General features: G+C 59.3%; 6 protein-coding genes across 6 annotated transcripts; 4 read left to right on the top strand and 2 right to left on the bottom strand.

The window, feature by feature from the left end:
• Positions 1-597: 597 nt before the first annotated feature.
• Positions 598-2,628, bottom strand: MYCTH_2309896 (uncharacterized protein). The gene has a single exon (XM_003665770.1). The coding sequence runs from the start codon at positions 2,431-2,433 to the stop codon at positions 1,072-1,074; it is 1,362 nt and encodes a 453-aa protein (XP_003665818.1). The 5' UTR covers positions 2,434-2,628; the 3' UTR covers positions 598-1,071.
• A 1,908-nt stretch (positions 2,629-4,536) lies between these two features.
• MYCTH_2309898 (uncharacterized protein) lies at positions 4,537-7,013 on the top strand. Its single transcript, XM_003665771.1, has one exon. It carries the CDS (start codon positions 4,744-4,746, stop codon positions 6,793-6,795), a length of 2,052 nt encoding a protein of 683 aa, XP_003665819.1. The 5' UTR covers positions 4,537-4,743; the 3' UTR covers positions 6,796-7,013.
• Positions 7,014-7,224: 211 nt separating this feature from the next.
• On the top strand, positions 7,225-10,194 carry MYCTH_2309899 (uncharacterized protein). Its single transcript, XM_003665772.1, has 3 exons — positions 7,225-7,865; positions 7,984-9,820; positions 9,920-10,194. The coding sequence occupies exons 1-3, from the start codon at positions 7,520-7,522 to the stop codon at positions 9,963-9,965; spliced, it is 2,229 nt and encodes a 742-aa protein (XP_003665820.1). The 5' UTR covers positions 7,225-7,519; the 3' UTR covers positions 9,966-10,194.
• A 922-nt stretch (positions 10,195-11,116) lies between these two features.
• Positions 11,117-11,950, top strand: MYCTH_2309900 (uncharacterized protein). The gene is made up of 3 exons (XM_003665773.1): positions 11,117-11,330; positions 11,460-11,621; positions 11,721-11,950. The coding sequence occupies exons 1-3, from the start codon at positions 11,221-11,223 to the stop codon at positions 11,854-11,856; spliced, it is 408 nt and encodes a 135-aa protein (XP_003665821.1). The 5' UTR covers positions 11,117-11,220; the 3' UTR covers positions 11,857-11,950.
• Positions 11,951-12,132: 182 nt separating this feature from the next.
• On the bottom strand, positions 12,133-15,446 carry MYCTH_2309903 (uncharacterized protein). The gene is made up of 6 exons (XM_003665774.1): positions 15,420-15,446; positions 15,157-15,341; positions 15,008-15,103; positions 14,287-14,951; positions 13,190-14,207; positions 12,133-13,081 (listed from the first exon to the last, which is right to left on the bottom strand). The coding sequence occupies exons 2-6, from the start codon at positions 15,275-15,277 to the stop codon at positions 12,333-12,335; spliced, it is 2,649 nt and encodes an 882-aa protein (XP_003665822.1). The 5' UTR covers positions 15,278-15,341; positions 15,420-15,446; the 3' UTR covers positions 12,133-12,332.
• Positions 15,447-19,583: 4,137 nt separating this feature from the next.
• On the top strand, positions 19,584-22,099 carry MYCTH_2309909 (uncharacterized protein). The gene is made up of 3 exons (XM_003665775.1): positions 19,584-19,887; positions 19,945-20,103; positions 20,163-22,099. The coding sequence occupies exons 1-3, from the start codon at positions 19,664-19,666 to the stop codon at positions 22,000-22,002; spliced, it is 2,223 nt and encodes a 740-aa protein (XP_003665823.1). The 5' UTR covers positions 19,584-19,663; the 3' UTR covers positions 22,003-22,099.
• The last annotated feature ends 650 nt before the right edge of the window (positions 22,100-22,749 follow it).

The following is a 22,749-nucleotide window of genomic DNA, read 5'->3' on the forward strand; positions in this document are numbered from 1 at the left end:
AATACTGGGTACTGCATGCCTCCACTCTCACGCAGCTTGGAGGGGGGGAAGGGGGAAGTGGGGATGAGAAGAGGTTCGACCGGCTTTGCGTTGGTGCCTGTCATGTCGCGGTCCGTCGGCTTTAAATACTACATTAGCAGAGTCGAGCCAAAATGAAAAAAATAAATAAATAAATAAAGTTAAAGGCGGGACAGAGGTTTTTATCCGGCCTATTAGGCACGGTTTCCTTTGTATATAACTTGAGAGGCTCCGGCATGCTTATTAGCATAGCGGTGTAGGACTAATAATAATAATAATAATAAACAAATAAATAAATAAATGTTTGAGGTCATACGGAGGTGTATGTTGTTCACTGACAGTATATACAGCCCTGCACTGCGAGCCTTGCTCCCCTCTCTGTCCGGCCATTCCTCTTTGTTCATGGTCGTACTCCTTCGAAGCTACCCACCGATGTAACGAACCAGATTATTGATCGCCTCATTGACCCAAAGGGGAACAGTTCACTTCTACTTTTGGTACCGTTTGCCCCATCCGTCTCTATCCCCCTTTTCTTCTTTCGAGATTTACATCTCCATTTTTTTCTTTTCTAATTTTCGTCTCCTTTACATGTTCGACCCTCCAATCTATCTACAAGGCCTCTCACACACATCATCAGAACTGACCAGGGCCAAAGTTGAGACCTCAGAGGCGAGCAACTGAAACCTCTACCGCGAAGCAAAACAGTACGCAACGACACAAGGGGTTGTAGACCGAGTCGAAGTAAAGGATGCTGTTTGTTTGTTTATTTTTAATTCTACCGACAATTGCTTGCATTCTGTCTAATGTGGCGCCGCCCAAATCCCGTGTAATTAAGCCGTAACCCGAATCTAATGCGTTGCCTGGAACTGAACGAGTCGTCAATGTCGTGAGCCGTCGTGATATTTACATTTCGTGTCGTGTGGTGTATGTATGTATGGATGTGTGTATGTATGTATGTATGTATGTTGCAGCGATTACGTTCGTGTGTGGGGTGTATGCTTGTTGTTGTGTGCGTGTTGGTGTGTGGTGTTCGTGTGCTCTCTTCCCCCTCCCTTACAGACCGTCACCGACCTCCTCCTTTCCCAGCCGGGGATACCGGCCCCCTTCAACCAAGTACCTCTCCAGCGCCAGAGAGTCCACAACCTTGACGCACGCGCCCAGGGTCTCCACGCGCTTGCCCCTATACCCGGCCGCCGCGGCGGCAGCATCGCCACCGCTGCCACCGCCCAGCGGTGCCCAGTCATCATCCGTCACGGGCCGGAACATGTAGACCTCCCTCGAGCTGGCGGTGAAATCGCCGGCCTCGGCGTCCCCTTCCATGTGGAACCGTCTCAGCCGGGGCATCCGGCCGCGCAGGCCGGTGAACAGGCCGCGGAAGGAGCCCTGGTGGAGGTGCACGCCGCCCATGCTCCACTCGAACGGCTTGGCCAGGCCGCGGCCGCCGAGGCGCAGGCGCTCGAGCGTGGCGGCGTGGCGGAGGAGGAAGCCGCGGAGGTCGTCCTCGGCGCAGCTGACGCCCTCGAGCTTCAGGTCGGTGAGCCGGGGGAAGACGAAGTCGGAGCCGCAGAAGAGGGCCTGGAAGGAGAGGTGGAACTTCTGGGCGGGCGCGTGGTAGTGGTGGAAGGCGAGGCTCAGGTGGGTGAGGTTGACGCTCGAGTGGAGCACACCGCCGAGGCCGTTGACGGCGCGCGAGCGGGAGGCGGGCAGGAGGTTGGCCGGCGTGTCGAGGACCAGGTCGAGGCGCGACAGGCTGGCGAAGGAGCGGGCGCAGTCGAGCCAGAGGCGGCGGTCGTCGGCCGGCCGGAAGATCTCGAGCGGCAGCTGGTCGATGGAGAGCGAGGCGGGGCGGGCGTGGCGGAAGGCCGACACGACGGCGTTGATGTTCTTGCAGGCCTGGCCGCGGTCGCGTTTGCGGCAAGTGCGCACCTGAAAGACGTCCTGCAGGAGGGGGATGTCGTAGGGGCATTTGGTGTGTGTGATCTCGACATGTCGGAGGTTGGGCAGCCGCTTGAAGGCGTCCTCGATCGCGGCGGAGCGCGAGTGGAAGGGCGGGAGCTTGCGGGCCTCCCCTTCTAGCTCGTAGTACCGAGTCCAGGCGTCCTGCAGGAGCGTGCTGGGCTGCTCGGCCTCCCGAAGCCAGTGCTGGAAGAAGGTGGTCTGGCGGGCATAGTCCTCGTCGAGCTTGGCGAAGTTGAAAGTCAGGGACCGGATGCCGTCGCGGAGTCGGTCGTGGTTGGCGATGTTGCACAGCCGCGAAACGTCGTCTCGCCACTCGACGGCATTGAAGTGCGGTTCAAGCAGATATTCGTAGCCCACGTCGGCGTACCTTCTCGACGCCAGACGGAGGACTCTTACCGAACCGGGATCGCAGTACTGAAATACAAGTCGGACCAGCTCGACGGGGAGGGAGTCCATGCTGGGACGACAGGAACCACCTAACAACAAGCCCAGAGATGACCAGCTGGGCCCATTGGATCGAGCAGAGAGTGCGGCAGACGTCCACCAGAAGAACAATGGCAAAAACCGAAGGACGTCGAGAGCGATTTGAAATAAATAGCTAAGAATGTGTGGACTTGGGACGACGGGTTGGACGACGCGCCGACTTATACACCGCCAAGCAGAGAGCTTGCGTCGTGCGTCTGACAGAGAGGCTGGGACCAATCACCGGCTTTGATTTCCGTACCACGGAGGACTGTCAGCTACCTAGTTTAGTGTATTTTGTCTGGCCAGCATGTCGGATCTGGACGCACATCCTGGCCCCGCTGTCTTGATTGACCCTTGCGTTAGTTACGGATACTTGGCACATCATCGGCACGCTGGGCACCGCTTCGGGAAAGCACTGGAAAAAGTTCGAGATGGAGCGGTACCGACAGCGACAGACTGATGAGGCGGGGAGGGGCAAGAAGTCGGTGAGCTCAAGACAGACCAGGGGCAGAGCACGGAACAGAGGGACCGCTCGGTTCCATTCAGGGCCAGGCCACCCAAAGAGGCAGGGGAGAGGGAGCAGGGGCGGCCAGCCGCAGGGCTCGCTGGCCGAACAAAATCTGCAAGCCACGACGGGGGCCACATGGATGTGCTGGGCCCGGGTGGATTCCCAGCGTCGGTTGCCGGCCACTGGGGGGTCCCGAAAGAGCGGACTGGCGGTGGGCGGTGAGCAGAAACGGGCCCGCCCTCGTGTGACGGAATGGAGGTGTGACAGGTCATCAAGAATCTAACATGCCCGCCCTTTTTCTTCTTGTTCCCCCAAAAGCGCCATTCACAGATTAGCGAGATGAGCGATTTGCTGTGTCCCTTGCGTGGAAGGAGGCTTTGATTACCGCTGTCCGATCGCGGATCAGGGTTGGCCTTAGCGACGACAGGTGCCCTGCCGGCTTCCAGAAGGTATCCTGGTCGGTCAGTCTCAGCGGCGCAGGCAAAGCTGACGAGAGATGCAGCTTTTCCCGCATAGGGTTTAATCCGTGGTAGGCGAAGAAGTAGCAGCGGGCGAGAAAGTTTCCGCCGCTCGGGGCCTCAACGGTGCCAGCCCAGAATGGCGGGAGAAGGAGCAAACCGATGACCTCAAAAAGGCGGGCAGCGCACCCGGTGCAGCGCGATGGGGGGGAGTGTGCTGCGGTGCGTGCCCCGCATCGCGGATGAGATCCTTCTACTTCCGTGCTCCGTGCTTTCTTTACGAGCACTCAGCTGCTACCGCTTTTTGTCTTTTTTGTCCCTCCCTTACCTCCCCTTAAATGCCGACCAGCATTGGACAACTCGATGATTCGCTTGTGGCCTCACTTTCACTGACCCAAGTCACATTATTCGCCGACCAAGTTGCGCCTCGATAGAACACGAGCTCCGGTCATCCACATCGTTGGGTGCCCAGGCTGGGGGACTAAGTTTCCAAACTTGGGCAGCAAACAAAGAGCACGTCGAGGGCGCGGTTTGCCGTCATCCGCGAAACGCAGCTCTCGAGGTTTTCGAAATGTGGGGAGCAAGTGGAGTAATAATCCCACTGCTGCGCAACTCTCCAACGCAGCCTGCAATTTGACGCCATCTCGACCCTCTCCAGCGCAGTCAAACGCAGCAAGAAATGCATTGTCGCATCCAACATACGATTTAGTTATCAGGCCGTCCACAGTACTTGCGCGCGCTCAATGTGCCCTTTTTTTTTGCAGTCGGACATGGCGATATTACCTCATTCGGCCAGGCGTGCGAAGCGTAGTGTAGCTCGACAACACAAGACTAGGTGAGCGACATTTGTAGCGAGACATACGGATACTGCGCAAGTTGTCAACGGCTAAGGTCCGGGTCGCTTCGTTCAAGGAATGCCCCTGGACTGGCAGAAGTGAACATGGAACGCCCGTACGGAGTACCCTAGAACCAGATTTAAGTTTTCTAGCCCGTCTTGGCTCACCTGCGTGGGCCCATCGCACCCCGCGGCCCCCGCCTGGTCCCCCATTCCGGTGCTGCACGGGCCAGATTTGGGGTAACTAAAGGGGAGAACGTTTGCAGGGCTGTTGGGAGTCAGTGACTGCGTACGGTACCTCGCTAAAAGCAACCCACTCCCAAAACGAAGCAACGCCCCGTCGTCACCTGCTGTGATTGAGGCTGCTTGCCAACCACAGGCCACGCGAAACATCACCATGACCGAAAGTCTGCAGAGTACGCAGAGGTAGCCCACCCGGAAACTCAATTCCTATCCAGTATGAGATTATCGGCACATCGTACATCCGCAGGCCACGCAACATGGCTTTCACGGGTCTCCTTGGCATCCCGGGCGACCGCGCGATGAAACCAAAGAGTCCGCCCAAGACTACGCCTTCGAAGAGCACATCCTCGAAGAGCGCATCCTCGAAGAGCACGGCATTGCAGCCTTCGACGACGTCGGTTCCCGAGCCAAAGTCGACGAGCACGCCCGAGCATATCGCAACAGAATCTGAGCTGCGGCCTCTCGACCCCGAACAGCCAGACCTTCGTGAGCTGAACGCCTGCTTAGAAGCCCTCGCCGCTGTCTTCCCCGACATCCAGATACAGGTTTTCCGGGATATGCTCGCCAGTTTTGATGGTGAATCGAGGCTTGCTCTGGTCGCCGACGCTCTGCTGAAGAATCGGGTTTCGTGGGTCAAGGGCCGATGGAGGGTCGCTCCGAAGGACGACCAGCCAGCGGAAGAATTGGTCCCCAAGAAGGAGACATTCAGGAGCCCGGAATACAAACAGGCCGTGAAGAACCTCGCTTGGCACGAATTCAAGGGCCTCTCGCGCTCGGCCATCAACGCCGTCCTGGCCGAACACAATTACTCGTACCTCGACGCCCGCCAAACGCTAGTCGACCTGTCATCCAAGTCCTGGCGCTTCACCATCTCTTCGCTGTTTCTACGGAGGAAGCCGGTGACGGCCACGGAGGCAGAGAACCACCCCCTAATCATCTGGAAGTCGACCGGTCGGGCTTCGATCGTGCCCACCCTCAAATCGACAGGCAATGCCGAGCTCGACCGGGAGCTCTTTGAAGCACTCGTTAAGCCACTGACGGAACGCGCCCGGGCCGATCGCGAGGCCAAAGACCGCCAGACGGCGATGGAGCTGAACAAGGCGGAGGCGGAGGCGACCGGCAGCATGATTGAGTGTGCCTGCTGCTTCGCCGAGTCGGCTTTTGAGGAGTTCACATCGTGCAACGCCGACGGCCACATGATCTGCTTCCGGTGCGTGCAACACTGCATATCGGAGGCCGTGTTTGGGCAGGCCTGGCAGCGGAGCATCGTCAAGGAGACGGGCAGCCTCCGGTGCCCGGCCGCCGAGTCGACCGAGTGCCAAGGCTGCATCTCTCCCGATCACATCCACCGGGCCATGCTCCAGGAGAGGAACGGCGCCGAGGTCCTGCGCCAGCTGGAGCGGCGCCTCGCGGACCACAACCTCGTGGCGAGCAACCTCCCACTGGTCCGCTGCCCGTTTTGCGGCTACGCCGAGGTCGACGACATCTATCTGCCCGTTAGCGAATCGGACCTGCGCCTCCGAACGGAGAGCGTCAATACCTTTGTGCTGTGCACCATCTGCTTCTGCTGCCTGCCCTTTCTCTTGCCGCTCATCCTTTTCGGCTACCTGCTCGCCTTCGTCTTGTTCGTCACCGTTCTGGTCCGCTCTAAACGGACGTTTGGCGACGAGCTGATGACGGAGATGCGCGCGGCCATCGTCCGCCGGCGCCGGCGCCGGCGCGGTCTCCGCTTCAACTGCATGAACCCGGAGTGCCGGCGGGCGTCGTGCCTGGCGTGCGAGAAGGCGTGGACGGACGTTCACGTGTGCAACGAGTCGTCGCTCGTGGCGCTGCGCACCCAGGTCGAGCAGGCCATGAGCATGGCGGTCAAGCGCGTGTGCCCCCGCTGCAACATGTCGTTCGTCAAGAACTCGGGCTGCAACAAGCTGACCTGTCCCTGCGGTTACCAGATGTGCTACGTCTGCCGCAAGGACATCGGCGGCGTCGGCGAGGGAGCCGACAACGGGTACCAGCACTTCTGCCAGCACTTTCGGCCGCACGGCGACGGCAGGAAGTGTACCGAGTGCACACGGTGCAACCTGTGGGAGACGGAGAACGAGGAGGAGGTGCTGCGCCGGGCCAAGGAGGAGGCCGAGCGCAAGTGGAGCGCGGCAGAGAAGAGAGAATTGTCGGGGGCCGACATGAGGTATCTAGAGACGGGCCTGCCCTCTCAACCACCGGTCAAAAGCATTACCGCGACGTTGCGCGAGGGAAAGTGGCCGACGTTGGCCGAGGTTTGTGACGTGATAATCGATATCGTCTTTGTTTGATGGGTACAAGGAAGGCAACGGAAGGAGGAAGAAGAAGAAGAAGGAGAAAGGTGGCAGGCAACATGAGCAGAGTCGGTATGGAACAGACTCTGAATTTTGACATGGGCGCGTACTTGTAGGGATGGCAATACCCAAGAGAAGGCTTCTTATGGCCTGACAGTAGTTTCAGTAGTTTCACCGAGTAATACGTTAATGGACCAGACATAACCATCTTGTCACCTTACATATGCCACTGATAAACAGAGAGCAGCGGCGTTGCTCTTGCAATCAATACACTTCCAAGATTTGGAAAAGGAAGGGAAAGGAAGAAGAGGGGGAGGGGGAGGGGGAGGGGGTTGGTTTTGGAAGTAGCTTGACTTACGTAATCCACCCAGCCAAGGTCTGCTCCCCGGAAATTTCGTGCTGCTTTTGTTCTCGCAACGCGCACACGCGCCGCTTAGCGCAACCAAACCGCAAACCCGCGAACTTAGCAGCAACCGCGCCAACGCACCGAAACATAAGACGTTTGTTGGGAGCGTCATTCTGCCGCAGTCGCAGGGGGGCCGATTCGAGATTGCTACAGCCATTGATTGCCAAGGGGAATTAATCCACAGTCACCGACCCCCGGATAATAAATAGGGAAAGACGACGCTGCACGCTGCACGCTGCACTCTGCACGCTGCACATTGCCCCTACGCACCGCTTATAGGTCAGGTCGCCGCCGCCGCACTTCGCCGCCGCCGCGATGTCGAGCCAGACGGGCAAGTGGCGCGAGGACCAGGTGCTCATCATCTGCCCCGGCAGCCAGACCACCCTCGCCCAGCTCGGCTGCAACGAGCTGACGCCGCCCGCGCACCGGTTCCCCACGCGCATGTTCCGGGACGTCGATTCGGACAATTGGCGGCCCTACCACACGTACAAGCGGAGGAAGGGCGGAGACGGCGGTGCCAAGAAGGAGGAGGAGGGCGACAAGGCCGCGGCGGGCGGGCAGGAGGAGGGCGCCGCCGAGGGTGCCGCCGGGGGGGAGGAAGAGGAGTGGGAGTATGTCGAGGACGTGGACTCGGTGGAGGGGGCGGTTTATCCCATCCAGGGTACGTGTTTTTTTTTTTTTTTCCTTGCTCTTGGTTTCCCGTTTCCCCCCTCACCCCATCCCTGATTGCGATTGCGATTGCGATTATGCCGGCAGTGTTCTGACGAGGTGGCGTGTAGCCGGCCGCATCGTCCACATGGACGCCTTCCTCGCCTTCCTCGAACACGTCCACTCCCAGCTGACGACGACCTACCACAACACGCCCATCATGCTGATGGCGTCGCCGCAATGGACGCGCCCGGACTGCGAGGCCATCGCGCGCTACGTCTTCGAGAAGACAAAGACCCCCGCCCTGTGCCTCATCCACAGCGGCATCGCCACCCAGTACGGCCTCAAGTGGCCCAACATGACCGTCGTCGACGTCGGCTACGAGAAGGTCGACGTCACGTGTATCCACGACGGCCGCGTCGTGTCGCACAAGGACGTCGGGCCGGACGAGGAGATCAGCGGCGGCGAGGTCTTCACCAGGCGCCTGTTGAAGCTGCTGGAGGGGAAGGGCTTCGACTACGACATGGCCGAGCAGCTCAAGAAGAGCCCCATCTGCGAGGTGCTCCCGTACGCGCCGGACCGGGAGGAACTGATGGAGCTGCCGGTCGAGACGGAAGCGTCGTTATCGGGGACGGCGACGGCAGCGGGAGCGCCGGGAAGTGAGGCGTCCAAGATCGGAGAGGCGGCGAAGAGCTTTGCGACGGACGCGGACGACGAGGCCGGGACCGGCACGGAGGTCAACGCCGTGGAGGAGGACGGCGTGTTGGATGTCGCCAACATCGTCGCGAGCGGGCAGACGAGGGAGTTCCTGGCCAAGAAGGAGAAGGAGAAGGCCGAGAAGGGGAAGGCCGGGCGAAAAGGGAAAGACAAAGAGGGCGGGGGCGGTGATGCTCCGAAACCGGTCCGGTTGCCCAACTCGAAGAAGGTCCGAAATGTGTTTCACTACGAGGAGCTCGTGACGGAGGACGTCCCGGTTGCGCCGCCGGCCCAAGAAAACGGCACTAAGGATGGCGGCGGCGATCAGGATGCCAACATGACCGATGCACCGGCCGAAGCACCGACCGAAGCGCCAGCCGACGCACCAGCCGAAGGCGAGGCCGACGATACAACCAGGCCGGAGGCAGCCGCCGAGCCGCAGTCGCAACATGCCCACCAGCCAGAACAAGCCCAGCGGGAAGAGCAGCAGCAGAAGCAGCAGCAGGAGGAGGAACAGCAACAACAATCGGAACCGCAACCGCAACCTCCCTCGGAACAGCAGCCATCAGAGCCCGCGCCGACGGCGACGGAACGGGTAACACGGCGTGTCCGTCGCGACATCGAGGTCGGCCTCGAGCGGTTCCAGTTCGCGGACCGCAAGGAGATCGACCGGATCGTCACGGCCATCTACCGGGCCGTCCAGGGCATCGAGGACATGTACATGCGCCCCGGGTGCTGGGAGAACATTGTCTTCGTCGGCAACGGGGCGCGCATCCGCGGGCTCCGCGACAACATCATCCAGACGCTCCAGGCGCGCCACCACATCTCGCCCAGCTCGGCCATCATGTTCACGTCGGAGCTGCCCTCTAACATGGGCACCCCGTCGGGAACCGGGTCGCAGACGCCGACCTCGTCCTTCGCGGGCGCCCCGCACCAGCTCCCGACCTCGAGCAACGTCAACCCGCTGCTGCAGGCGGCCACGACGGCAAACATGGCGGGGGCCAACAACAACGCGGCGGCCGGGTCGGGCGGCGCGGGCGACGCGGGCGGCGGCGGCGGCGGCACCAGCCACCACTTCCACAGCCAGACGCCGACCAACATCCGGCTGGCGCCGCTGCCCAACTACCTGACCGAATGGGCCAAGCACGGGTTCGAGGAGGCCATGTTCCTGGGCGCCCAGGTCGCCGCCCGGCTGGCCTTTTGCATCCATAACCTGGACGCGCAGGGCCTCGAGGCGCAGCGGCTGATGAGCCTGAGTCGGGTCGATTATAAGTGAGTAAATAAATTCGCTGCTTGATTCCTCTCCCTCTCCCCTTCCCATAGATTAGGGTTCCTTTTTTCGCGTAAAATGCTAACCTTCGTTGATTACAGTGAACTGGGCCCTAAGGGAATCCGGTCGCATTCGATGCTTGGGTGAAGCTGAGGCACTGGATGATGTGTTTTGAAGAAGAGAGATGAAATGGAAAACAAAATAGGCGAGAGAGTGAGTCAGGGAGAGCACAGCGAGCCGGCGACGGTTTCAATAGGACAGCAGCGTTGGCTAATTCGGCAGCAGTTGTCTCGGGAGTTTGGGGCAAAAAGCGTTTCATGACTGGAGTGGACGGGCAGGCAGGCAGGCAGGCAGGCGTAAAGTCGGAATTGTTCTTGTAGTCCGCGTAACTTCTACTAAGTAAGTAGTCTATCGGTATTGTTGGGGGAAAGATGGTGGGTGTGGTTTCCAAGTCGTAGCACGCCGGGCTGCTGCTGCTGCTGCTGCTGCTGCTGCTCTACGGACACCACCAATGTGCCCTCCACCCCCGTGCTGAACATGACACCAGTGCTGTGCTGCGAGACTGGGGAAACACTAGCTTAAATCACATGCCCAGGAGTCGTTTTTCAGTGCGTGGCCGGCATATACTGTGTAGGGGCCCTGTAACCGGCAGACAACTCAAGCCCGAGCTCAACAGATCTTGAACTCATGGATTCGCCCCTTTCAAGGATCTCAGTGACCAGACATATGCATATGTGATCATATGGCTTCACCAGCATTCTGGTCTCGCCATGGTAGAAAGCAGCAGGTGAGGGTGTCCATCATGCAAGTCATTCGTTCCAAAAGGGACACTGCCACCAGTCACATTGTGGTTTTGACAACAGCAGCGCCGCACGGGAGTCGAGATCGATTTTGTCAGAAAGAACTTGAACAAGTACAAGTAAGCCGGGCAAAAACGCGAGTTCGATGCGATCAGTCGGGTTGGATTGGACTGGACCATGATGAGAGAGAGAGAGAGGGTTCAAGAGGGCGAGCGGCATAAGACTTGTTGTTAATTAGAAGCTGGCTCTCGACATGACTCACATTTTTTATTATTTCCTTTTATTTATTTTTTATCTTTTCCTCCTCCTTCTCCAAGCAGCGTCACGAAGAGTTGTGTTGTTGTTACTCTATGCAAAGATCCGTTGGAGCCTCGGAGGTCGGGGAACAACTGTTAGCGAGGTACGTGGGTCTCCTGCGTATTGCTCATTGGGCGGCAGGTACCGCACTAGAATTTTGGAGGCTGTAAGAGGCGTCGTGACTCACTCACTCCGAATCCCCTTCTTTCCTTCCCTTTGACAAGGGATCACCTCGAAATCGAAGTTCATATCCAGATCGAATCAAGAATTGTCCTCGCAGTTGTCGAGAGATTCTGCCGCGTATAATGGCTGCCGAAAGACGACTCATCTCGTCCGGGTCGGGCTTCGAAGCCCAGATCGGCTACTCGCGCGCCGTCGTCTCGGGGGACATGGTCTTCGTCTCTGGCTGCACCGGGTGAGGCTCCCGCACCTTTTTTTTTTTTTTTTTTTTTTGCTTCCTCTTATCTTTGGGAGGGAAGGGACCTCGTAAAACGTAACGGGAAAACAAACTTGACTGACTCGGGGGGGGGGGGGGGGCATGTAGATACGACTACAAGACGGGGACCATCTCGGACGACGTGGCCGAGCAGGCGGAGCAGTGCATGCGGAACATCGCGGCCGCCCTTGCCGAGGCGGGCGCCGACATGGCCGACGTCGTCAGGGTGCGGTATATCTTGCCGGACAGGCGGGACTTTGAAAAGACGTGGTGAGTTTTATTCCTCCCCAACTCTTGTCTGTGCCACATACATACACACACGCACACACGATCTTCCGGGAACCCGTTGGAGCTAAGCTGCTGGCTTAGGCCTGTCCTGCGAAAGTGGCTGGGACATGTCCGACCGGCAGCGACCATGGTCCAGGCTGGCCTGATGGAGGAAGTGATGAAGATCGAGATCGAGGTTACGGCGAGGAAGACGGCTGCATCCGAGTCCAAGGAGTAAGTCGTAGCGGACGCGTCACGCTAGAGGGCTCGGAAAACCAGGGGGATAACAAGAGTCTCTGGCTGGCTAGGGCATAATCTCTGCGTTCAGGGTATTCTTTATTAGATATCAAACACGATCGGCGCGTGAGCCTGCTGCCCTTTCAGGCCCGGCAAGCTCACACTCAACATACGTTCCATCAACATTATCAAGTAATTAGCATCGAACAGACCGGCAGGCACAAGAAAGTCGAATTCGACCCAAAAGCCCGCCAACAGGTAAAAAAGGAGAGACCGATCCAAGCCACCCGATTATCAACCATCCCGAGACCCAAACGCCAGGCTGAACTCATCGTCATCATCGCACACATTACTCTCCTCAAGACATATATATAGGTAACCGAAGAAAGGCTCATTTCAAACCTCCCCCCCCCCTTTTTTTTTCTTTCTTTCCACCACTGTCAATTCATAATTCGTGCCCGTCCACCACGCGCCTCCTCATCTCCCTTGCCGCTGTCCTCCCGTGTCCCCGGTCGTCCCGCTATCCAGATTCTCCGAGAAGACGCTCCGCCTCGACGGACTCGACGGTCCCGGCCCACCCTGCTGCTGCTGAGACCCAGTCGGCGGCCTGATGCCCAGGTAGTCCCCCCCTTCGCCGGGCCCGGCCGTCGCCGTCGGGGGCGACACGGCTGCGGGGCTCTCCACCACCGTCGGCGGCCCGCCTCCCGGGCTGCTGAGCAAGCTCACGTTGCTGACCACCGTCTCCCTCCCGCCGCTGCCGGTAACAAGGTTGTTGGCATTGTTGGCGGTAGTAGTGGCGGCGGCGGTGGTGCCGCTCGGCCCGACGGGGGCGGTCGTCACCGACGACACGGTGGTGTCGCTGATCTGCCGCAGGTGGGCGCGGTCGCGCTCCGAGAGGCTCGAGATGCCCGAGACCACCTTGTTGGACCGGCCGCTCGCTCCCTGTGCCGGGGCCCCCGTCGTTACGGGGGACGTGCCGGCCGACGTCGGGGTGGTGGCGCTGCTAGTCGCGGGCGCGCGGCCCAGGGCGTCCGAGTCCGGGCGGTGCAGGATGGGGGACTCCTCCTGCGGGACGGGGGGAGCCGTGTAATACGCGGACGAGTTGGCGTGGCCGGTCTGGTGGGTGGACTGGTAGTACGCGTGGTTGTTGAGGGAAGCTTGCATGGCGACTGCTGCCTCCGGGGAGGGCTTGGAGGACTGGAGCTCCGCTGGCCTGGCTGTGTCTGCTGCGCCGAGGTTTAGCAGGAGAAGCAAGGCGCGCGCGCCGTTTGTCTATGGGGAAGGGGGTTTTGGGCGGGCAAACAAAGCTAGTGTCTTGTATGTACAGTACATACCTGGCAGTTCGACCGGCCTCTGCACTCCGGTGTCCATCATCTCGGCAATCGACAAGGGGGTCGCATTAGTACCAGGGCTGTGGTCTGTGGGTTCTGTCGAATTCACAGGCAAATAGTCAGATGAGGTGGCCACCGTCGGAGCCTTGACCTCGGGCGACGCGTTGTTCTGACCGCGCAGCCACAAGGCTATGCGGTTTTTGTTGGTGTCTATGGTGCCAGCCTCGCTCATAGCGCCGCCGCCTTTACGCAGCAGCCTACGGCGCCTCCAGAGGAGGATCAGGACAGCCACCATGGTCACGAAGACCAATCCGAGCACGACGCCAAGGACGGGCGGAAGGAACGACGGCACGCCACCACCTTCGTCCTTGTCGGCCGGGGTTGTTGGCACACTCGGGTTGGTGTTGTCGACCGGGGCGTTTGAGGCGTACGGGTAGTACGTCGTGATCTTGCTCGTCGGATACTCCTTGGCAAAGATGCTCGCCAGTTCGGTCGCGTCCCAGGACGGACTCGGGCTCGTCGCCGTGGCGCCCCCGGTGCCGGACCCGCCGATCTTGGCGACGACGGCGCTGGGGACGGTGTAGTTGGCGTAGACGGCAGGGTCGTACCGGTCCAGCCACTCGCCCGTGGAGAGGTTAAACACCCTGATCGTTTCCCGGAGACAGCTGGGGAGATATCCCTGGAGGGATGGGTATCCTCCGATGACCAGCATCTGGTCGGGGTACGGCGAGACACACTTGTGCCCAGCGCGCCCGTCTACTTGGCTCGACGTTAGCTTGACCCAGGTGAATGACGGCAGCGACAGGACCCAGACGTCGTCATTGTAGCGTTCCGTCATGTGAATGCCGTCGTAGCCACCATAGTAGTAGATATTGAAGCTCGAGCCGTCCTGCGCGCGGGCGACGACGGCACACCCGCGCGCGAGCTGGCCGGGTCCACCGGTGGTCTTCTGCCGATACCACTCGCGGCTCTCCACGTCGTAGATGTCGATGGTGGACATGAACTCGGGGCTTTGCTCTCTCTGTTTTTGAGGTCAGACCGGTCGAGGAGAGTACGAGCGGGCGGAGAGAGGGGTGGAGAGGGAGGGGGGGGGGGCTTACGCTAGCTGTTTCGTTGGCTGAGCGTGGGTTCGAAGCGTTGACCCAATCCGGATACACGACGCCTCCGAGGGCGACGAGAACACCGCGGAAACCCACCGGAACCCAGACCAGTTCCGGATTCGCACGCCCGGGAATGTTGCGGGGTAGCGTGTCGTTGGTGAAGGTCACGCTCACCGGATTAGCCATATCCATCGTGATGAGCCGGTTAGAGACGGTATTGGCAAAAGTGGCACCGCCGCCATCGTAAGGGGGCATATAGATCTTGCCCCAAGTGGGGGAGCGCAGACCGGAAAAGTACCAGGCGAGATTCTCAGAGGGCGCGCTGGCGGCGCCGCCGTAGGCAACGTAGCGGGTCACGTTCTCGCCGAGATCTCTGTCTATGAAGCCCGGTCTGAAGCGGGGCTTGTCTGCGCCATACTGATACGCTTGGTAGCATAGGACCGAGTCCCCCGGCGGATCTGAGGAGCCCGTCGACGGCGCGCTCATGCCGCCGTAGAGGCAGAACTCGGAATCGTTGCCGAGGAGGGCACCATCTAGGTAGTTTGGGGCGCGGCTGTTGGTGTCGCCCCCGCCGGTTTCCAGCGTGCCCAGGATGGCCGAGATGTTCTGGGTCGTGTTGAAGGGCGTGCTGAAGTTGAGGGTGTAAATGAGACCTGCCAGGTTGTCTGTCGAGCTGTCAATATCCCTCTCGCCCCCAGGCCGGCGCCCGGCGGACACTTACTGTCGAAGGTCGGCACTCCTGCAGAGCCGTCCGCGAACCTTGGCTCCCAGTACAGAGCCCCACCGTCTAGATAGACCGTGTCATGAAGGACGGCCGCTGAACGGTTGTTAGCAGAAGAGCTTCGTGGTCCCCAGGGCCGCCGGGCTCACCTCGAAGCTGCTGCCAGTAGCATATCCTTGTGGAAACCTGGTTGGGTTGCCATACCGCTTGTGCCAGGGCGACTGGGGCCGAGAGCGTCGTCAACCAGGCGACGAGGCCCGGGCCGAACATGGCGATCCTCAGGGCCGTCTGCGAGGGAGTGGGGAGAGTCGGAGAAATGTCAAAGGAAGGAAAACTCAGGAACGGCACAGGAAGAGCATCTGTCAGGCAAGTTTGCTGACAGGCAGCACACAAACAGCGCCCTTCCACTCACTGTCCGGAAATGCTCGAGGATGTCGGTCAGAGTAGAGCGACAAGCCACACAAGAGAGACACACGCCCGCGAGGCGAGCGAACATCAAGGCATGCCCCGAATCATGAAAGCATGTAACGTCAAGAAGATTTCCCGCTGTTCCTGTGCCAGGGCTTGATCAAAAGCCTCGAGGAACCCATGCCTCGGGCCGGTGGGGGTGCCACTCGCCTGGGTGAGGTCGAGAGTGACCCAAGGACGAATAGTACGGGAATACTCCGTACGCTTGCTTGGTGTGTACGGATTACTAGTACACCAGGACGGAAGAGGAAGCAGGCTGACCGACCACCAGGGCCGGGTTGAAGAACCCCGCAGGGCGCAGGCCAATCGTGCACCTTGCTTGCCGTCCCTTGGCCAGCCATCATTGCTGGGGGCCGGTCCTCTTCTCATTGGGTGGGTGGTCCCGCAGCTTGCTTGGCCGGTTTGCAAAAAAGAAGAAAGCTGCAGAGTGCACCGTAATCTGTGCATGCACCTGTTGTGTCCATACGCGAGATTGGTGCCGATGATCACCGCCACACTTGGGTTGGGCAGAACATTCCCGGCCACATAAGACGCGCGATGGGGGGGTGTGCCCGTCTTTCATATGGTGACAGTACGGAGTAGTGTAAACAGAGGGGACGGCGCTGGAGAGGTTGGATACCGCAAGGCTATCCATCCCCTCGGTGTCCTGTGCCTGCTTCTGTGTATTCTGTATTTTTGGTTTTCAGGACTCAACTCGTTCTGTGCGAGCGAGTTAGGTAGTCTTAAACCGTCTGCTTTGCCGATTGCCGGAGGTCGCAGACTCCAAACAAAGAGCTGCCGGACCTTCGCCAAGCGGCGCTCGATCTGTTGACTTTGCCACTTCGCGGACATCAACAGACACAACCAGCGTGGGAGTTCGCAAAAGCCGGCCTGTATGTCTGCTGTCAAGGGCCAGCACTGATCTACCGAATCGGGTTCTGAGGTTGGTTGGCTGGGGCCAGGCACTTGCCCGAGCTGTTGGAAATCGAATCCAACATCATGATCTACAGTACAGCCGTACTGGCGCCGCATGCAAGGGCAGGGTTTGAGGTGGAGTGAGAGCAAAAGAGTTGTCGATAGCGACCAAAGTCATGGATGGGCATGCATTTGTTCAGACTTTTGAAACAAATAGCGACAACAAGGAAGTTAACGTTCGCTGGGCTGCTAACTGCAAGAAGCTGGAAAGATGGGGGGTAATAGGTCGGCAATACATGGACCGCAAGTGCCGAAATGAGGTTCTTGAGATGAGCAGTCTTGTGTCCGTATGTTGTTGATTGAATGAACCATTGCACAACTGAGCGGGTCTCGGCCTTGCGAACATCGTGGCTCGGGATCGACACCAATGAGCCGCCTGCAAGTGATGCTCACAATGCCGGAGTTGCGGCTGAACGAACGAGGGGAGGTACGGATTCCTTTCTTCCCTCTTCCCGCTCGGTCGGCAGACGCGGTGGGTGTTGGGTATCCGGTCCACTGGCAAGCCCGGGAGAGCGATGAGCGTCGTATTCTTGCGGCTCGTTGGCCGCGTTGATGTGACGCTGACACCTTGCTCGCAGAACAAGATCACACCCGCCTTGATCGGATGTCCCGTGAAGAGATGGTCGGATGTGGCAAATCCCGTGCTCTTGTCGCCCTGGATTCGCCGTGGTGTGTCTTTCAATCACGGGGTGAATGTAGCCTTTTCAAAATTACCGCGAGACAGTCTTGTTGTTACCAGTGGCCGCTCGCTTCTGGTCGTTGGGTGATGATGGAAGTCTTCTTTTTCTTCAACACGTGATAGCGAGTCTGCCGCATCCCTGCCAGTGGACCAGGCAACAACACACTACTGTGTAGTGGCGCTCTCGTCAGACCAACTCACTCGAGAAGCGACGACTACACGATTCTCGCACGAATGCCGTGTGAAGTGTCCTGCAAGGACGAAGGATCAAGTCGTGTGAACACACCAGGACCCTCATCGGGTTCCCAGCGCGAGAAAACGCGGAGACAGCGCGGGCCGTTCGCGTGTTGCCGTTCGAGGTTGTGCCGAGCCTTTTCGCGAAGAGGCTTTGTTGCTATGGGAGGGCTCTCGGCAGAACTGCTCTGAAGAGAGGAGAGAGAGAGAAAGCAGTGGGGCAGAGCAGTGGAACGGTTGCCCCGGGTGCTGCCCCCGCTCTTGGCCAGGCCGCCGCGATGGGTCTCGGACCATTTGCCCTGCAGGGCGCTGCAGGGCTAGGCTGCGGTGGGAAAGGAACTGGCGCCGTCATCCAATCAAACTTCGCCAGCTGCCAAGCTCCTTCCTGACAAGGGATTGCTTCCCGCGGCCCAAGCTCCCGACCAACCGCACCTCCCTTCCCTTCTCCGATTAGGGCCCACTGCCTCTTTCTTCTGCCTCTCTTGTCTGCCAAACTTACTAGTGAAGTGAACACGCAACTACGCGTACCACCTTTGAGCATTTGCAGGATATTACTACGGACGTACATAGTGGACAAACCTTCGAGAAGTGGAATTTCCGCTCGACACTGGACACGGCCCAGAATGAGGCAGAGCCGGAATCTGGGCCGTGGCGCCAGGTGCTTCCACCCCCCGACATTGGGCCTCCCGCCACGGCCGAATGATTGCGCGGTCGAAGAGACCGAGTCCAGCTCATCAAAATGATTTATTCCAATATTTCCTGTGTCGAGAAAGCGGATGTTGTTTGCAACTGCCCTACGACACTGCCTGCCGGAAGTTTGCTCTCTCGATGACGGCTAATTATAGCTAGCCAGAACAAAGCAACCGGGTCTCCAACAGCCACAGCAGCCGCCGTGGGTGAGAAAGCGCGTTCGTTCTTCAAGGATCCGACTTCGTATTATACGAAGGACCGGGTATCCGTACAGGTTACACAAACTCACCATGGCGACATTTCTCGGTCCGGCTGTGTTCCTCGCTTCGTGGGGCGCGGGGAAGCCGTTCTCGTCATTAAGCAACTAGCCTCGCATATGCTAGCAAATTCATTTACGAAGTACCACCGATTAGTGGATGGAAGAATGTAATGTACGGATTCGGAGGACCTACAGAATGGTATCCATGGCGCGGCCATGAGATTCGGTGTGGCTCAACCCGGTACCCAAACGGCACCCAAAAATTCCACGTACCCTCCCCTAGTGGCGCCCCTGGCTTCCGGATCGCCGTGGCGGAGGGGTTGCCCACCTTGTCAAGCTGCGGACCGCCCATTAGCACTTCGGGGCGTGAGCGACCAGACAGACACCCTTCCATTGTCCAACTTGGCCTTCGCAACCTGCCCATTCAGATGTCTCCGGCCAAGGATGCAACGTCCAGATCGCCCGAGTCCTCGTCCGGCTCAGCAATCATGGGCTCGTCTTTTTTGGGCCGAGGCCTGTCTGCTTATTCCTTCTTCCTCTGGGTGCCACGCGTCAGGCCCGATGAGGCTTGGGACTTCCGCGGGCTTCCAAGAGGGACAACAAACAGCTCTCGCGCAACAGCGATCAGCACAACCAGGCTCTCGGTGCGCGTGTACGATGTTCTGCAAATGAGCCTCTCCGCAAGAGCCTTTGGTGTGGCGCCGCAACCCTTGCCGGATTCGTTGACATTTCATGCCTTTTCTGGATGAGGGACGCGGTGGCGTGCCCAGTGGTTGGGCGGAGGTTGTTTCTGCAAGCAGGGGTAGAGCTTCCACCCCGGCAACCGGGCCCACGCCATGACAAGACAGGCGGAGGAGGGCGAATTCCCGGCCGCCTGCACATGGGAGTTTCTTTGGAACCCAAAAAGCTTTTCGAGCTTCTCCAGCTCTCTTGTATCGAGCTGTTCCCCTACCTTTGCAAGCGAAGTTGACACGCCTTGTCAACTCTATGCTTGAAGCTGTGTCGGCCGAGTTAAGTGGACAACAACAAGAGCAATTCGACCTTTGTTCATCATCCCTTTCCAGCACCCTCCGGGCAGTGTTTGCCTGCCAAGCGCCCCCGCGCAGTATTTTGTGGTAGTGTAGACGAGGTAACTCATCTCCACTCTTGACCCCCCCCCCCCCCCCCGGGGGCCCTTAGCTACTTTGCTCCGCCAAGTCACCCCGGGCTGACCCCAGCCCAGCCTTATATGCTCAACGCGCACCACTGCTCACTCACTCGACTGCGGGGAGCGCTTGCGGCTGTCGACTTCGCTCGCTGCTCTCACACTCGTTGCGGTCCGAGACTGTTCCACTCGTTCATCGCATTCTCACCTGCCCTAGTGTAGGACGCAATGCTTCTCACGAGGCTCATACAGGGCCTCGGGGCCTTGACCGTCATTCAATTTGCGGCTGCTGCCAAGGAACCCTTGTTCCCCAGGGCAAGCGAAGCTGCAGCGTCCAGTGGGGAAGATCAAGCTCAGGAGGATGGCTATCATGCCGACACTTGGTGGTGCAAGAAAACAGTCACCCATACCGTCACTTGCACGGTGACCGAAACCGACACGGCCACTATCACGTAGGAGCCCCCCATCCACAACATCGGCATCAGCAAGCCCGTCTAATGTTGGAGCAGCAAAACCGTTCCAGGCCCTACGGCATCAGTGATTGTCACCACGACGGAGACGGTCACGGACACGGAGACTGTCACAGACACGGAAACGGTCACGGAAACGGTGAGCTGGGGGACGACCCAGACCCAAGAGGTCACTGCCACTACAACCGTCGTACAAGAGTGAGTACTTGCGGGAGACGGGCAATTTTGCCAATCCCTCCTGCTGACCACGCGGACAGAACCACCGATGTCATCCCAACGACCATAGAGGTGTCCAAGACCGTGATCAACACCATCACGACTACCGAGGTTGTGCCGACGACGCTGACGAGCAGCACGACCATCACCGAGATTTCCACCTCTGTCACTTCGTACCCGGTCACGGTAACTGACAGCACCACCATCTACACGACCAAGACGGTGCTGGTTACGACGACCTCCGTTTCGACCTTCACCACTGTTAGCACCTACACGATGGTGAGGGAGGCGACGAACACGGTCACGGACACCGTCACAGATAGGGTCACCGATACCACCACGGACAGGGTCACGAACACGGTCACCCAGATCACAACGGTTCCGGCGTCCACCATCACCGACGTGGTCACGACGGTGCTCCCTCCCATCACCATCACTGTCACTGAGAGCGGGACGGTTATCACGTCGGTCATCCCCGGGCCCACGGTCACGCAAACGACGACGACGACTCTTCCGCCAGTCACCGTCACACTTCCCGGCTCGACGGTGATCCGGGATGTCTCGGTCTGCCCCGCTCCGACGAACACGGCGCCTGTTCCGCGGCCGCAGACTACGCAGCGGCAGCTCTGGGGTTGCGACCCGGGATATGTCTGCAACTTGCCAAAGCCGGCGGGGTGCAACCTGTGGGCCGAACCGCCCGACAGGGATTTCGCGTGCGATCCCAGGTACTGCCAGCTTGCGCCGCCCGTACCCAACGTGCAGTGGCCCAAGAACGGAACGGGCTACTTCCCCCCGGTCGAGGGGTACTTCAACCTCAACCCCAACGCGTTTGGCTTGAGCTACGAGATCTTCGAGCTCAACGAGGTCGTCACCAAGATTGGAGGCAAGAAGACGACCATCACGACCGGCAACTGGGTCTCGCAGACGGACCTCACGCACTTCCCGCCCGAGCCGACCTCGGACGCGACGGGCGAGAAGGCCTACTACGCCCGCGACCCGAGACTCTGGAAGCGCGACGAGACCATCGTCCCGGCCGTGTGCTTCCTCCCCTGCAACCTCGCTTTCCTCGAGACCCAGCGGGTCGGCCTGATTCCCGAGCTCTGCGAGGACGGTTCCCCCTTCCGGGAGGCCAACGACGCGTGCCTCAGCTGTATCGAGACCAACGGCCTCGATCTCAAGACCACGCTCCGCGCGTACCTGGGCGACGAGTTCTTGCAGTTCTGGGACTTTTGCGACATGGACCCGGCCGAGCCGCCCGGGCAGACCACCCGGCCGCCGCCCCAGTCGCAGGTGACGGCGACGCCCACCATCTCGTCCAGCTCGCAGGCCCCGCCCAACAGCGAGACGGAGCCCGTGCCCATCACCTCCACCTCCACCACCACCACCACCACCACCAGCAGCGAGGAGCCGCCCTCCTCGTCCTCGACACCGCCCGCCTCCTCGTCGCGGTCGTCCGGCGCTCCGTCCCCGCCCTCGAGCTCGTCCGAAGCGCAGCCCGAGCCGACGGGTCCGACCGCCACGTCGAGCGAAACCGAAACCGAGCCGACCGCGTCCTCTTCCTCCTCTGCCACCCTCTCGGGCTCCCTGTCCACAACCGCTTCCTCACCTTCCGAGCCCGGCCCAGCCACGTCATCACCGCCAGCCTCCGACAGCGGCAGCGGTGGTGGCGGTGGTGGTGGTGGTGGTGGCGCGCCGCCCCTCACGGAAGGGCCCTCGACGACCCTGCGCACCTCGACGACCGGCCTGCCGGCGACCAGCTCCATCGCCACCGCGGCTGCCGGGCGGGTGGCCGCGCCGCCGTCGCTCACGATGACAGGCCTCTCCTCTCTGGGGGCCTTGCTAGGCGGTGCTGTCTTCAGCTTCTTCTTCCTGCTTTTCTAAAAAGAATCTGCGGAACTCGCCGGGATATCATGGTGATGAGACGCGAAGGTTATGGGTTGCTTGCTGTTTCCTCCCATGTTTCTCTTCTCTAATGCTTAATTCTTCTATGATGATTGAATGGATGGATGGATTGACGGATTAAATGAACGGATGGAGCGGAGGGTAATTCAAAAGTCCGTATGAAGGGTTTTTAATGGCTTTATTTTTTTATTCTTCCTGTGTATGCCTTCTGTTCTTCCCTGGGATACCCCCCTGGATTACTCCCGTCCCTCACGGGTCGAGCTTAGCTTTGGGGGGTCTGCTCTTGACACCAGTATGGCTTGACCTCCAGGGGTGGTGGGGAGGTCAAGGGGCAGAACAGGGAAGGCATGGGTCTACGAAGCAACGGCTTATTTTTCACGACACTCCCTAGGTAATGTGTTATGCCGCTGCATGTGGCGTTTGTGTGTTTGGATTTGGGGCTTTTTTTTTAATTTTTATTTTGGTCGAGATACCCGCTCCGTACTCACAGAAAGAGTATGGGCATGTCATTCCTTTTCATAGTTACATATCCCGAGTTGACCACTTGGGAAATAGGGGGAATGCAGGAAAGGGGAATGTTAGTTATGTCAGTCGCTACTGATCACGCACTGTATGGGATGTAAGGAGGGAAAGTTGAGAACATGACAGGAGATTAGATAGTTTGGAAGATATAGCAAAACATAGGGGTTTTGTTGGTGCGAGGCGTAATGAAGTCCGAAGTTGATG

The sequence above is a fragment of the Thermothelomyces thermophilus genome, chromosome 6 (genome assembly GCF_000226095.1).
Source record: "Thermothelomyces thermophilus ATCC 42464 chromosome 6, complete sequence".
Taxonomy (NCBI): Eukaryota; Fungi; Ascomycota; class Sordariomycetes; order Sordariales; family Chaetomiaceae; genus Thermothelomyces; species Thermothelomyces thermophilus.